General features: G+C 46.2%; 1 protein-coding gene across 6 annotated transcripts in view; it reads right to left on the bottom strand.

Annotated features, from left to right (window-relative positions):
- HERC1 (HECT and RLD domain containing E3 ubiquitin protein ligase family member 1) overlaps positions 1-14338 on the bottom strand; it is a 54130-nt gene extending 39792 nt beyond the window's left edge. For 4 of the 6 annotated variants that reach the window (XM_058155783.1, XM_058155784.1, XM_058155782.1 and 1 more), the window contains exons 1-14: positions 13962-14043; positions 6668-7623; positions 5806-5901; positions 4943-5137; positions 4529-4840; positions 4249-4345; positions 3954-4097; positions 3184-3311; positions 2528-2672; positions 2270-2441; positions 1470-1604; positions 954-1119; positions 620-745; positions 104-325 (exon numbers count right to left, since the gene is read on the bottom strand). In XM_058155783.1, coding sequence (XP_058011766.1) covers positions 104-325; positions 620-745; positions 954-1119; positions 1470-1604; positions 2270-2441; positions 2528-2672; positions 3184-3311; positions 3954-4097; positions 4249-4345; positions 4529-4840; positions 4943-5137; positions 5806-5901; positions 6668-7597 — 2868 coding nt within the window. In that variant the 5' untranslated portion in view covers positions 7598-7623; positions 13962-14043. Of the gene's footprint in view, positions 1-103; positions 326-619; positions 746-953; positions 1120-1469; positions 1605-2269; positions 2442-2527; positions 2673-3183; positions 3312-3953; positions 4098-4248; positions 4346-4528; positions 4841-4942; positions 5138-5805; positions 5902-6667; positions 7624-13367; positions 13877-13961; positions 14044-14221 lie in introns of those variants that run through there. The other 2 variants (XM_058155780.1, XM_058155781.1) reach the window with 2 other exon arrangements.
- Between the last annotated feature and the right edge of the window lie 1654 nt (positions 14339-15992).

The raw sequence follows: 15992 nt of genomic DNA on the forward strand, positions 1-15992 counted from the left end.
TGCACCCCCTCCCCCATCATCCGTCTGATCCAACCGGTGTTTCTGGACTAAACTATTGGGGAGGGGGGAAGAGTAGGTAAAGTAACCCAGGCAGTGAACTCACTGTATAGAACCCCAAATTACGCAGGAGAGTCTTCATTAAGATTTCGGCCAGGTGAGTATCAGGGTGGTGGCTCTGGGCCCCATAGGCTGCATCAGAGAGATTCCCATAAGCGATGCAGAGGGAGGAGATGTCTGTGGCATCAGAGGGGGAGCTGTAGCCGAGCAAGGAGGCGACATGAGTGTGGTCTTGCAGGCTGGTCAGAATAATATCCAACTGCATTCGCTGAAGGAAAAGAAGAAAAATGATTTCCTTCACTTAGAAATCTTCTGACAATAATGGCCAGATAAGACATCAAAGCAACATCACTCGCACATGGTTTTCAGCAATATTACAGCTGACTTTTTGGACTTAACCTTCACACTGCCCAGCAGTACAGAATTTAGTTAATTTCTCTGAAAGACAAATTTCACCTTCCCCTTTCAGCTGTTCCAAGAACTTACAATTCAGAAGCACCCTAAGCATCAGATCCTCTGCAGCAGCAGCAGAAGCAGCCTGTAAATACTCAGGACTTCTTACCTGCCCTTTGGACAAGCTTTCCCATCGGTCAGGGCCCTGGGGAAGGAGGGAGTGCAGCAGCTCCATCCTCTCCCTCAAGGGAGGCAGCAGCATTGTCGCTCCAACTGACAGGGTCTCAATCACCACCTAAAATTTGAAGGGACCAAACCGCCTCAGCATTCCACTGAAAGCTGCAAAACAAACTTGATGTCGTTCAGCAAATGACCGCTCAAGCTGTGGTGAAATTCAGAACTCAGTGCTGAGTGACTGCCCAACTGGTTGGATGAGAGTCAAAGGATCCAGACTGGAATCCCCCAGAGCTACGGTCTAAAGGGGCTTCCCAACCGAGACTGACCTCCTGTATTTCATCTGGGACAGAGGAATCCATCAGCCGAAACAACAAATTCCGCAGGGGACCCGCCTGCCTGCCCAGGATGCTGGTGGCCACTCCGCCGGCCAGTGCCAGAGCCAGGTGGTTGGAGAGCAGCTTCAGGCAGAGCTTTAAGAAGGTGTGGTGCTCCCTGCAAAACCAGGAGTCACCATTAACAGAGGCCCCTCCTGCCTCCCTTTACAAACCGCTGAAAGCACGAATGGGGGAGCCCCGGTGGGCCTTGTCCTGCATCCTGTGCTCACGCTACACTTGAAACAGAAATGAGCAAACCTTTTGCTCCCACCCTGCAGCAAAGCCTTCAATTGTTCAGAAAAGTCCATACATTACTGCCAAAAAGGATTTCTATGACTGCATCAGAAATCTTAAAAAGGAGGAATTTTAGTTCTGCATTCATGATAAAACAAGATTAACTTGTGCTGAAAATGCCATAATCACAAGAGAAGCAGCCGAAAGGATTTCATGCCCCCCATGAACAAGTACCTTGAGGAAGGAAAAGGAAGAGGCGGAATCTCACTATTAATTTTGTCACAATACTGCTCAAGGAAAGAACGGAGGTGGGAAAAGGTACTTTCTTCAAGGTCCACACAATACGGCCTGTGCCAGGCCACAACTTGCCTGCAATCAAAGAAGGGAAGGTTAAGGAACAAAGATATCCGTCCCTGAAGAGCAGATTTGGGCAAAGCCAATAAAAGGAGATCTGATATGAAATGCAGCCAAGTTCCTTCAAACTGAGCTCGTCTTCAGGGGAACATCCATGCGGCTTTATGGGCAACGTGGCAGCAGCGGGTGCCATGGCCGTCCTCCAGGGGATTCAGCTGCCCAGGTCTGCCTCCAAAGTGACCCTTTTCACATCAATCCTAGTTAGCCAAAGCTTGCTCATTAGAGCAAAACCTAAAAGCCTCCTTTTAATTCTTACAGCCATTTCTGTTTCTCTTTTATACACACTGCTAATAAAGTCCTTCCCGTTTATTCCGCTCTAGATGCTGTGCTGGAAACAGGTGCTTTTTCAGGGGGCTACCATTTTTTCCCTGACGTTGTCTTTCTTCTGTGTCCAATACACAGAAAGAGTGGTTCAGAAATAAATAAAAGCAAAACTGAAAACTAACATAGTTTAAAAGAACACAGTTAATGCATCAAGGTCCCTGGTGACGAAGGGCCCCAGGAGGAAAAGGCCCAGTGCTCAAAAACATCAGGCACTTCAATTAGGTGTTGGCAACAGAAACAACACAGCTTTATTGTTTATTACCACACGGAAGCGCACACGTGCACAGATGACTTGCCTATCTCTGGGAAGGGCTGTCCAAGCCAGGCTGTGGGAAGTTCCAGCCGAAATCTGCTGAATGGCGACTCCATCTAAGCCACTCACTTTCTTTGGCTTAGTGATGGGGCCGGTGGAGTTCCCTTGGCCACACTGCCCCATGGAATTGTTGCCCCAAGCGTAAACTTCATTATCTAAAGAGAAGCAGTTCAAGATCACCACATAAATCTCAAATGACAAGTTCAATTTACCCAGAGGACGAAGGGCCACACCCTCTTACCGTGGGAAAGGGCCAAGCAATGGCTATCACCAATTGAAATGTCCACGATCCGTGTGGCAGCCAGCTCTTCAATCAGCTTGGGCCGGAGAGCTGTGGCTTCTGAGGAGCCACATCCTAAGCATGCCCCGCAGCCCCAGGCAGACACCTGGATCAAAGGGGTACAAAGAAGGCTAAACCTCACAGTTCAGAATCCATAAGCCCCCAACTACAACCCAGATAAGAACTGTGACATTTTTAAAGAAATCTTGCTCATTTAATTGACAAGCCGGAGCTGATTAAATCCATATAGATGTCCGCAGACAGAATCTGCCATCGTCCCCTGCAAACAATGAAGGCAGAGCCAACTCTGGACACATATTGACCCCTTAAAAGCAGGAATAGGAGTTGCTATGCTTTAAGGCTTGGTTCCCTTATCAATGAGTCTTTGCCTATGTTTGGAATAAACAAACATTAGGGAAGCTCTTGATCAAATTATTTCATCCCTGTTTTGCAAATAGCTCCAACTTAAAGGGAAGAGGCAAAGAAGCTTTAGGAACCCAAGTACAGTTTCTTTTTCCCTCAGGCAGCTGCTGAGTCACAAATTCCTTCAAAGAATTAGGGAAGCTGTTTCTGATCCAGTAGCTTTTGTGTGCTCAGTCGCAGCTTGTTTGGCTTACTTGTCCAGTTGATGTTAGAGCCAACGAAGACTGGCTTCCGGCACACACTTTCCGTATGAACATCCCCTGTAGAGCTTCTATCACTTTGGGTTTATATACCCGGTTGGTGTCTCCATGACCCAGTTTGCCTGTTGGGACCACACACACAAGGGAATTTACAATCTGCAAATTGAGGGCTAGGCAACTGACATCCATCTAAAATAAACTGCCAACTTCAATCACAAATATTTAACCATAACATTACAATTTAGCAGCAGCAGCAAACGGCAATGATGCCGCAACGACCAGAGTCTGGGTTGTTCCCTAACCTGTGTGCCAAGCTCTTCCACGGATTAGCTGCACTGGCCGTCTCAGCAGTGGGCAAGTGCCACGGCCTGCTGCACTCTAATTTACATGTCCTCAGAGTTCCCACCTATCTCCCAAGTGGACATTCCTGGCCTTTGTGGTATTAAGGATAAGATAGGCCTAATATTAACTGATCTCAAGCTGTCTCTCTCCAGTTTGGCTATAGCAGGGACCTCTAGCTACAGATCCATGTGCTCTGCCAATTTGAGACAGAGGAAATAGAGAGAGAAGACTAGGCAGCTACTGTATTTATTCATGTTCAAATTGCTTTGCAATAAAACAAATGTTTACAATTTATGATGGTTTAAAGCTTGAGCAAACATTTCTGCAGATGAAGGCAACAGTTCAAATAGGACCGTGGGCTTTTTCAGGCTGGTCATTCCTTGCCTCAAGCAAGACTGTCACCACTCAGCCAAGGCTCTTACCATTATCTCCTCCTCCAAAGGACCAAACCGTTCGCCCATCTTTGGACAACGCTATGGTGTGAGAGCTGCCACAGGAAACCTCTCCAACGTTGCTAATATCTTTGACGAGAGTTGGGATGTTACGGCTGTTGCTGTCACCGTGACCTTGTGAAAGAAAGCGGATTTACAGGGTTTTGTCTCTTTATGCCTCGCCATTCTACCAGACGTACCCTAGAACCAGTTTCTAACTTGTTTTAAATGAATTTTTTAATTAGTGCTGTTTAAAGAATGTGGAAAATGAGATTATTCCTGTTACCTAGCCGGCCAAAGTCTCCTTCTCCCCAGGTGTATAATTCACCATCCTCTGTGACAGCAGCACTATGCCGGTATCCGGCTGATACACAAATCACCACCTGGATAAGAGGGCAAGAAAGTTCTCCTTTTAGATTCCAGCCCCAGATGGAGAAGCTCCTTAACAAACTGGTGTACAGAATGGTGACATACACGAAAAGGCACAAAGAGAGAAACAAAAACCTTAGTGAAATGAACCTTCTGAAAGAACAAAGGCAGACAGTTGGTTCATTGGTACGGCATACCTTTCCCTGCAAAGGTCCCTGGATAAGCTTAGGGTATTTCTGTGTGGAGCTATTTCCATGGCCCAGTTTCCCATAGTCGCCGTCCCCCCAGCTGAAGACTTCTCCTTCAGTGGTGAATGCCAATGTGTGGCCATCTGAGCCTTTTGAAGATGACACCTTTTTGATTGACCGATGAGGCTCAAAAGTCAACTTCTTCAGAGTGGACTGATTGTTGGAGTCACCCAATCCTAACCGGCCGTAGCTGCCTTTGCCACAAGCTCGAACGGAGCCGTCTGTGGATATTACAAAGGTGCAATATTGGCCAGCTTCTATCTATAGCACGGAGAAAAAAAACAAAGAGATCCTCAAACATCAGCAGCTGATCCTTTTTTTACTACGCCAAGCAATCTACCCTCACTGACCAAAGATACTCACTGTCTGCGCATCAGAAAAACTTGGAGCCAACTTAGGCTGAAGGATTTTCTCCTGGGTCCCTTCCACAAGTTGGTGGCTGCTGTTGCTGCCCCAGACATACACCTCACAGGTTTCAGAAACAATGGGAGTCTCCCCAGTCTGGATGCTATCGGGACTGGCACATGTCCTGGAGTAGTCCGAAGCCATCCGGCAGACCTATTAAAACAAGCAGGCCTTACATGAAACATCTGTAGGTAATTATCCAGCTGTCTCATTAACTCCATTGAACCCCACATCTTCCCCAACTTGGCGCTTGTTGTATTGTTAGATTTCAGTTCCATGAATTCTCAGACACAGAAGTAAAATCTGGGCACATCTGATTGTGGGAAGTTGGATCAGGGGATTCACTTCAGCCCACTTTTCCATCTCATGCATAGAAGCCCACCACCTGCATTAGATAGGAGTCTTTTAAGACAGAACTCTCATGTAAGTTTCAGTCAAGATTTCTGTGCCCCCAAAGCCGTTCTCCAAAAGGAAATATCACGTGGCTATAAATACCCTTCTCCTAGCAATTTGCATAGGCTAAGCAGAGGCAGGGATGCTTTAACGGGGCTTGTTTTAATACTTTTTAATTTAAAGCCAGGCCAGAATTCAATAAATACAATTTCTTCAATATTCTGTAACAGTTAATTACCTTGAATCTTGGGAAGAAGTAGGACAGAAAGTCAATAATTATTGCAATAAAACCAAATAGTCAAATACACAGAATCAAGGGAACATACCAAGTTTCCTTCACACTTTCAGAGGAGTGAGAAATTCACGACTGGAAGAATGTAAAAGAGGCTTTTTTCACCCTTAATTTACGGCTAGGCAGACAGACCTACCTCCTCAAAGAGGCACAAGGCTGCCTCATAGAGTGAGCACAGCCCTTCAGAGGTCCTGGTTGGTTCCCTCCACTGACTTCGGTCTGCAGATGATCCCTGTAAAATAAGTTACAGAAGAGTGAAGTATAACCGCACACATATAAAAGTATATAAACATATCTCACCAACCAAGCAGTAGAATATTTCCCCAAATAAAACAGACTTAAAAGGAATTTATTTCCTCAAAATAACAGCACTTTATGGCACAGACAGCTAGAGAGAAGTTCCCCGAGGATGAGCTCCAGCACAAGTCCAAAAGGTTGGAAGACTAAAACTCTGGTCCCGGTGACCGACCCAGATTGGATTCAGCTCTTTATATATTTTTTTGCAAATAATTGTATGCATCTTCTTCGGCATTCTACTTTTAGTTTGGTTTTGCACCAGAACAACTGTATTTTTATTTGCTTCTAAACAAGAGACAGTCAGTACAGGGTGCCAATGTTTCAAGCCACTAACATTAAAAGAGCACATTTTTTTTTGTAGCTGCTATTAACTAGAAAAAAAGCAGAGGCACCTCTCAAGTAATTAGGTTTACCTAACACAGTTCTAAGTTGCTGTTGCTGTTTTGCCTATTTCGTTTAACATTTTATTGTGATTTCCTATGTTCAAATCAGAATGACTGATAGTGGAACCAAAAGCAAGTATTTAAAGTGAAGGTTTAAAGACGATCAACTCTTTTCAAAACTGTTCAAATGCCATCAACCATAGATGAGGCCAACAGAACGGGGAAACATCTGATATTATGCCACCTCCAGTTGCAAAGGAGCTACAGACTCCTAGATTTTCTTTCATTCCCCCCCCCCCCAGACCAGTGCATACGTACCAGGGACCTCCTCATTTGCATTAGAATCATCATGAAACAATCAAAACTGATCAGGCCTTCTGAGCTCTGCAGCACCTTGTTCTTCTCCATGGTGTGGACCACGGCCGAGGCGCTGAGGGCCATCTCGATCCACTCCAAGAGGTATCGCAGGGAGCCACGCTGAGCTGCCAAGCCCAGCAGCAGCTCGGAAGCCAGCCTTCGCCCGAGGGTGTCCGCCCCAGAGTTGGGGATCGTTACTCCTTTAAGAAAGACTGTTACTTGAGAGAGGCAGTCCAGGCCCATGGGGGGGATCTTGCTCTCGTTGGCTAGAGATAAAGGAGGCAAGGAACTGACCACCTCGATTGCCGTGTGAATGACGTCATTGCAAAGGCTGATCCCGGGCCCTGCAGCCGGCATCATCCAGCTTTGCCTCAGCAGTGCAAAGAGAAGGCTCAGCCCGGTCCGCACCCCCATTTCGATCAGCGCATCCGTGCTCGACCTGGGCCTCTCGCTGACCGAATGGATGTCCGTGGAGCCCGAGTTGCTTTCTGGAGAGTGCTGCTGCTGCTTCACCCGGCCTTTATCGTGGTACTTATTGGAAAGGGCGTAAAAGATGCGCTGCAGGACCAGCAGGCGCTTGCGAAGCGCCCCGGCAAAGGGGGAGTCCGAGCACACCATCTTGGCCAGAGCCAGCTGGCTGCTAAGAAGGGCGTCCAAGTAATGGTCCTGCTCATCGCTGGACAGGGACTCACGTTCAAAATCAGGCAGCTGGGGCCCTTTGAGGCAGAAGACCTGCTGAGGCAGGGGGACCACTTCTTTGTTACTGACGAGCTTTGCATAGAGGACGGAGACGCCTTCCCTGGTAGCAATCGACTCGCTGTCTTCCGTGATCCAGGAGCTGTTGAGGTGCTCCAGCCATTTCAATTTCACAGGTGGAACCATGGTTGCCATGCTGGCCTACTGACTGGCCATCCGTTCTAGGATGGAAAAGAGACGCATGACTAAACAGTGGCCTCATCCTACCCACACCTATGGGCAGCAAGGTGGGTGGCACATAAATGTAAGTAATACATTTAAACAACAACAAACCACACCTTCTTGATTTGTGCATTAACAAGCAAAATCAAAGCCTGCCTCTCCCCTCCTGAATTAAGAACCTCTTTTCCTCTAAAAGAGAAAATATACCTGTGTGTCTGTTGCATTAAGACCACAAAAGTAAAGCTGTGTGAAGGACCCCGGTTGCCTTTTGTTTCGGTGACTCCTGGCAAAATGACAGAGGAACTAATTTCTTCACTCAGAGGCCTTCTCTGCTTGTCAAAGTCCTACTGCAAAGCTCTCTAATCTACTAATTCAGGGATTCAGTGTTTAGACGGAGCAAAGCAAACCACCTATTTTGCACGGCTGGGAATCCCAGCACACACGCAATACCTCTTTCCTGCAAATTGGGGATTAAGGATTGGCTGGCTGAATTGTTGCACAGGCAGGAAAAGTGGTTCTGTCAACAAGTCATTCACCGCTGCCACCAGCCCCATCTTCTCTCAGCTCACTCTCTTCTTCCAATGGTCGGCTTTCCCAAATCCCTCTTCACTAATTCCTTAGAAGTGGATGCTCACTGAAAACTAATTATTGGTGAGCCCGGCATGTTAAAATGAAAAGGCAAGTGTATGTCCAAAAAAAGCAGAGCTTCTTTTATTAAACTGCATTTCCAGATCCCAATCTCATACCTACTCGATTTCCACTGCCACTGTAAAATACTGATGACACAATTGCCAGGGGAAAATGACCACTGATCACAATGGCTGAGACTCCCAAATGGTCATGATAAGGCTATATATTATTCTCCCCAAATAACCCCAGAACTGGGCCTCCTTCATGCAAATTCCTGCTTGTGTACAGCAACCACACTGTCCTCAAAGGACAGAGCCATTCCTCTGTCCAGAGGAGCCGTCTTCTCTCCTTGACCCTTGCCTTGCTTGGATTGAACTGCACTGGGTTTGCACATATTTGTCCCAAATTGTCAATACTACCAAATGGAGAGTTTTATATGCACTTCAAAATCTAAACGACTCCCCAGTTTCCACTAAAACTAAAAAAGTAAAAGGGAGACTAGTGATGGGATAGAGCAGAGCTACTCAACCATGGTTTTTGGACATCGCGGTGAATGATACATCTGGGAAATTCAAGGGAACCAAGAGTTCGCCTTTCCTCTTTTCCATTCCCTGCCATATCATCCCTGCCCTCCCCAGGGGGAGGGCCTTCTCTGTGGGGGCTCCTACCCTGTGGAACGAACTTCCCCCTGGACTTCGTCAATTACCTGACCTTCGGACCTTTCGCCGCGAACTTAAAACTTATTTATTTCATCTTGCTGGACTGGCTTGAATTTTTAAAATTTTTAATTGACTTTATGGGTTTTAAATTTTATAAATTTTACAGGGTTGATATTATATTTTAAATGGGGCCAATTGAATAAGTTTTTTAATGGTTGTTTTTATCATTGTATGTGTTGTTTTTTTGTATTTTATTGTGGCTGTGAACCGCCCTGAGTCCTTCGGGAGAAGGGCGGTATACAAATTAAATTATTATTATTATTATTATTATTATTATTATTATTATTATTATTATTATTATTATTATTATTATCATCATCATCATCATCATCATCATCTGCTTTAAAGCAGCCATATCCTAAAATGAGAAGTAAATCAGACTGGCATAGATCCACATAATCAGCATAACCAACTGGCATTTGGGGAAATGAGCATGACTGATCAATTGGTGTCAATGACCAGAAAACAACACCCAGATTAATTTCCCCACTGGTAGCCTTATTATATGGATGGGTACAATGAAACGTGACGACCCTTTATTAAAACTCACACATACTATTTTATGTATGTACATGAGAAGGTCTATGTACACATATACATACAGTTGTATTGATTCTTTTAGGGAGTCCTTTGCAGACTCTGCCTTACCTGTCAGATTCTCATTTTCTGGACTAAGAAGACAACACAACAAATTCCAAATGCGTTAGTGTGGCCATTTTAAAAAGGCTTTTCAAGATTTAATTAGGGATGATACACCTCCATGCCAATCCAGACATACACAAAGCAACAAGGAAAGGAAACAGTAACAGCTGACATTAATACAGGAGGAAGATTTATGCTACAGATTATACTCTTTTCCCTGCTTGTTGTGTGTTCTGCATACCAACACCCATGATGAGGACTGCAGAAAGAACCACTGTCACACGTTCATTGCTATAGCAACAGTGCTGTATAGAATCAGCCTGAAAAGGCTCAAACAGGACAAGCTTCATTACTCGTTCCCAGAGGGATACAGGGTGGGGTGACTACACAATAAAATATCCAATATTTCCCAGGGTTAAAGGGTTAAATATGATTCGGTCATCAATATATATGTATGATACTAAGAAATGTCCTTGTTCTTTGGGCAATTAATATTTAGATTATTTTTCTTGGGTAGATTGTTCTTTTTAGAAGGACAAGCTTTCCCATAAACAACTTTATTTATAAACATTATTTAGTAAATAACTTCTTGCTGTACACTAGGTGCAAATAAAGGGATTATAACCTAGACAGAGAATTTTTGTCCAGAGCTATGAATAAAAGAAAAAAAGGATATTAAAGCCCAAATATGACTCAACCATGAAATTCATTAACTCAACAATAAGCAAAGATATTGCTGGTATTTTACAATCAAACGGAATGACGCTAGACTGCATCTGATGTCCCCAAAGGTGATTCCTTTATGACATCTCAAGCAAAACCTCAGGAGCCAGACCTCACCTGCAGGGCAGGTGCTTAAGACATAATCCAGCAACTGTGGGCTTCTCGTTTTGCCAAAGGAGACAGGTAACAATGTAGGGGCAGAATTGAAGAGTTACAGGATTACAACTTCCAACCCTGCAGCAGCTCAGGTATGACTTTTTACAGCCCTATTAAATCTTCAAAGGGTTGTTCCAAAGAAAAGAGAGTAGGGCAGGAGCAGAACTATGGAGTGAGCACTTCACCAAAGAAGGTTCAGGCTAGACATCAGGAGGAAGGAAATTTTTAAAGAGAATTTTTGATTTTAAAAATGGATAGTCGAGATATGCTAATGCAGTATAAATCCTATTTAGAGTTTATATTTCATTTGGACAGACTTGGGCTCTGGTCTAGCTAGGCAGCTCTTTGGATTACAGCATTTCATGGACTCCCGAATAGTCAGGATACTGCCCAATCCTTTACATTAAAAAAATATCTCAATATTTAAAGTAATGCAGGGATCACTGAGCTGCATTAATCTGAAAGCATCAATTTGAAAGCATCAATCTGGCATCTTTTCCCTTTCCACCAAAGAACAAAGCAGCCAACATGATGTCATCACAATGAAAGTCCACCCTATGTGGAAGTTACATCATATGCTGAGATACAGAAATTCTCCAAAAGAAATTGTAGCTGTACATTTTCTGAATTATCTAGTCTTACTTCCAGTTACCTGTGATTGCATTAGCTCACTGTCATTCTTTATATTCTTAGCTAGCATTTTTTTCTCACTCTTCAGCCTATCAACAACATTTAAGTCAAAACAAGGAACCACCTGCCTACATTTTGCAAAATTCCCCCTACAAGAAGGATACTGCATAAATAGACAAAATTAATCATAGTTTCCAACCACTAATACGGTATTTTTTTATTGGAGCAACACATTTCTAAAGATGCAAGTAACAAATGTTCTAATTGATACTTCACCAATTAGGATGTGAATATATTTTCTTATAAAGTATTTATTTTAAATAATGCAAAAGCTTTTCAAAATGTACACAGTCTTTAAATCTTTTTAGTGTTCAATGCTGCAAACAAAATGGTTCAATCACCATCCTTGAAGTATGAAATTTAGATACTACATAATACAGACATTTTTGGGGTCCATTCAGGACAAATGCACAACATTGCAGAAGCCCAAACCAGCTGTCATTTCTGGCCAGATAACTATTTCTAAGACCACAGAAGCAGAGGAGACAGATCTCTATGCCCCAAACAGAAAGGAATATTCAAGGTTAGCCACAATGTTCTAGCAAGTCTCAGCACCCACCACGAAGACAGAGCTTGTATTGACTTCATAACAGGATTTTACTTTAAGGTGGATTCAGCATTTTGATATTGTATTTTCTTTGCTCTGAATTTCCAGCTCTGTATATGCCGAAAACAATTTAAAAATAGAGGCACAAATTCAAAATTAAACATCTTAAAAATGGAGTAATTTGATTTTAAAAACTATCATTTGTGTTTATGCTGCTAATTATAATTTTCAATGTGCGGAAAAATTTCAAACTAGCACAGATTACAGAAAAGTTGGACGTGTCATCAGCAAAACAAACTTATTTAGAATCTGATGTGTTGATAAGCTAAGAAAGTCTGACACTCCTTCAGAAGGTTAGAAAATATATTTGCAGATATATTCTCTGTGAAAACTGCACTTACAGGCTTGTATTTTGAAGAGTACAAGAAAAAAGAGCACTCACTTCTGCTTTCTCTTGCAGATATGCTATCCTGCTTTTTAAGACTTCTTACACCTTATGTGTACACCAGAAATGTGTGTGTGTGTGTGTGTGTGTGTGTACACACGTAAAGATTATGTTTGCTGCGCTATCATTTATTTATTCACAGGATAATCAAAATCGTTTCTTCAAAGAACAGAAACAAGGGCAATCTATAAGACACAATGAAAGTGAGAGAGTGGAATTCCAAACCAACCTCAAATGAAGGCAAGGGAGTGACTTACAAGGTAAACAGAAAAAAAACTATCCCCATGGAATGCAGCTATATTTATGAAGGGATTAGGGGCATGTGTGAACTGTGCATAGCAAATCAGATCACCGGATCATCTAGTCGAGCCCTGGCTGTATCTACTCTGGCAAAGCTGCAAAAGAAGTTGCTCCTATTTATAACCTTTGACTGTTTCAGTGTTCTGTCACTTAATAGCCAAGAAGGCTCCATAAAGACTTCCCCATTAAGCATTTGTGCGTATTTCACACTATGTGTGGGTTTGCAAAGTTTCGTATTGATTGCTAAATTCATATAAAGCTGATTTACATAATTAACAGTGCTTTTAAACTATTAAGTTCCCAAGCAACCAATGTAAACCAATGTGGGCCTTGTAAGCTCTTTAAATATTATTGTCCATTACCTCCAATGTTCCAGAAAAGAACCCTCTTACTAGGGTTGCCTGGAAACATTCCAGTTGGCTCAATGACCCTGGATCAGTCACAAGAGGCCGTCATGGAAGCCAGGCTGTCATTGGCCAATTCCCAGGCTTCACGCAACCATTCCAATGGTCAATCAGCCCCCAAAGCTTCTAGGTTCAAGGCTTTAATGCCTTTCATCTTTTCCTTACTAGCTTTACCTGCATGTGTCCATGGAGTCACCAGAGTAAAGTTCAACTCCAAAGAGTTCTACCTTTAATTTCTCTCTTACTATCCCAGTATAAAAGGGGAGCTACGTCTGGCACCCAGAAAAACAAATACTTTATCAGACTTCCATTACAGATTCTTCACATGACTTTAGAGCTGGCTGCAACTGTATCTGTTCAAATTCCAATTTATGCCTTCAGCAGGACCCATCCGTCACGTTTTTAAACCCGGACTAAATACTGAACCTAAACTTGTGCAGGCAAGCAGGCAGGAATACAGAGCCAACCGCTCGCACAAGAATTGTACCAAGGATGGAGCTACTGTCTAATTTGATGACCTGATCTACATCAGACGTCCCTCCACTTTCAGGCATTTTCTTTTTCCTGATGTTTCTGCGCAGGTCTTTTCAGGCAGGGAGCCAGAGGGCAGAACGGAGAGTGAAATCAAAGCTATTTTCTGGTTCCTGCAACACAGGGAACAATAAAGCAACCCCTCGGGCTGGGTCTCAACGGCCCCCTCCCCTCCCGGGGCTCCCCTGAAGGGCTCCCACCACTCAAGGAGCGCAGCCCGGGCAGCTGCCAAAGGCCCGCAGGCTTTTGAGGCCGGAGGCAGCCTCTCTTCCGCCTCGGGGCAGCTCCCTTGGCCGACCCTGGGCGCCAGAAGAGCCGCTTCGCAACGGAAATGAGCCCGGCCCCACGGCAGCCCCTCGAAGGCGCCTGGAGACACCGGCGGGGGAGGGGGGGATGGAGGCCGCGGCGGCCGCTCCCACCCAGGCGGGCCCAGGATCTGCCCTGAACGGCCATCGGGCACCGTCGCCTTGCCCGGCCCAGCCGCGCCTCCCCACGCGGCGGGCCCTGGCGGAGTGTGTGCGGGGTGAGGGCGCAGCCGGGGCCGCCCTACCTGTCCGTTCCCGGGTGACGGGCGGGCGGGCGGCTCAGGTGCGGCGAGGCTCCTCGGAGCTGTCCAGCGCCGCCGCTCCCTCCCTCCCTCCCTCCCTCCTCCCTCCCAGAATGCCTCGCGGGGCCGCGGGCCGACGGGACTTGCAGTCCGATCCGTGCTCCGGCCCGCCCGCCGCCTCAGCCCCGCCGCGCAGGAAGGGGCCGCCAGGAGGGCAATGCTCCCGGCTCCCGACCCGAGAATCGGCCGCCCGCCGCTCTTACCTGCCCGGTTCGTCCCGCTCGGCCGCCCGCGACGCCTCCCGGCTCCTCCCGCGCCTCCTCAGGCAGCAGGAAGCATCCCGCGCGGGGAGAGGGAGGGCAGCCCAGCCAAGCCTCGCGAGACCCGCCGCCGGCTCGCGCTTCCGTCGCGCGGCAACACCGCGGGGAGGGGGAAGGCGGGCCAGAGGAGCCCGCTGGCCGCCACGGCGCCCTCTGGCGTCCGGCGGCGGGAGTGGCCGGGCGGGATGAGCCGGGGACTACAGCTCCCATCCACATAAAGGAACAGCAAGAAGGAATGGGAGGATGGACTTTGTAGTCGGTCCCTCCGTCCTGCCTCCACCGAATAGGCTGGGGCAAATCCATCTCCCATTAGACGCCGTCTAGTGGCTGTCCAGGCAAGACTCGGCAGTGCAAATGGAGCCCGTTTGCCGCAAAGACCCCTCCCCACTTCAGGGCCCCCACAATTGGACTCCCTCCCCCCTTTGCCCCTGGAAGAGGCAACAGGACCGGTGGGTCCAGTCCTGCATCTTTGGATCCCATTTTCCAAATGTATATATTTTATATACATATTATATATATATTTCCAAAAGTACTATCTATTCGATTCTATTACAGAGATGAATATAATTTCTGTCGCAACTGGTGGAATCCCCTAGGTTTGTAAATAGATGAGGAAAGACGAACCGAGGCTGATAAGTTTGGCAAGTTGCTTTCCTGGGAATTATTTCTCCACTGATCTTCCATGGGACACAATGGGTTTATTGGGGTTTCACCGGTGATTGATTCGGCTCCTTCCTTCCAAGGAATCTGTTGTCCCCAGAAGACCTGGCCAAAGAGGAAAGGGAGCCTCCTTGCCTTCTCCTGTCCACCACTCTCCTTAGCTGGATGGCTCCAGAATTGCCTGGCTGTGCATTGCTGCAAACATTTGCTAGTGGGCCAAATTCAGCCCAGAGGGAGGCAGTTGCATCAGCAGGGGGAGGGGGCAGTGGGACTGTCCCAAAATCCAGAATCTGCTACCAAAGTTTATCCTCTGTTTCAGTAAAGGGGATTCTCAAAAGAACCGAAGAAAGAAGAAAAATAAAGCTAGTCTGGTGGGCCTCTTTCTCACCACCAATGCAGAATTAATCCCAAGTGGGGGTGGGGGTGGGGGGGTTCCCATGCAAAGGGGCCTCCCCTACAGAAGTACAAGACCCCGCCCCAGCTAGCCTTCCCTCCCCACTCCTGCCATAAAAGTGCTTCTTTGGCTGAGGAGAGGCTGCCTTCCCCCCATCCTGTCTGCTGGCCACTTCCAGGAGCTGAGCCAGCACTGCCAGCCGAGGGGCAGATTCCGGCTGCAGAGAGCATCCCCACCACCACCAGCCATGAGCAGCTCAGGTGCCCTGCCTGTCTTTGGGGCAACCCTTCAACTGCCAGGCTCACAAAGGGGCAGCATTTGCCAGCTGGGGCCGCTTGGAAAGGCAGGAGGGCAGCTCTCCATCCTGCAGATGGCACAGGGTTAAAGGAGGCCCCTCGGACCACCTTTCGGTCATGCAGATTAAAGATGCTCTTAAAGATGCTCCTTCATCCGTGCAGAGGACCTGCGATGCACAGCCTATCGGGAAACCCAGAAGTTTTAGAGGTGTGATGCTAATAACATTGCTGAACCTGCTACCCCATATATAACTTTTATTTTTGGAGAAACCACCTCATTAGGAGACACGGGACACACACAAAGAATCAATAATGAAATCAATGTGGGGAAGAGCCCAGATTTGAAGCAAGAAGCTCACCAGGG

This window comes from Ahaetulla prasina, chromosome 13 (assembly GCF_028640845.1).
Source record: "Ahaetulla prasina isolate Xishuangbanna chromosome 13, ASM2864084v1, whole genome shotgun sequence".
NCBI classification, from domain to species: Eukaryota; Metazoa; Chordata; class Lepidosauria; order Squamata; family Colubridae; genus Ahaetulla; species Ahaetulla prasina.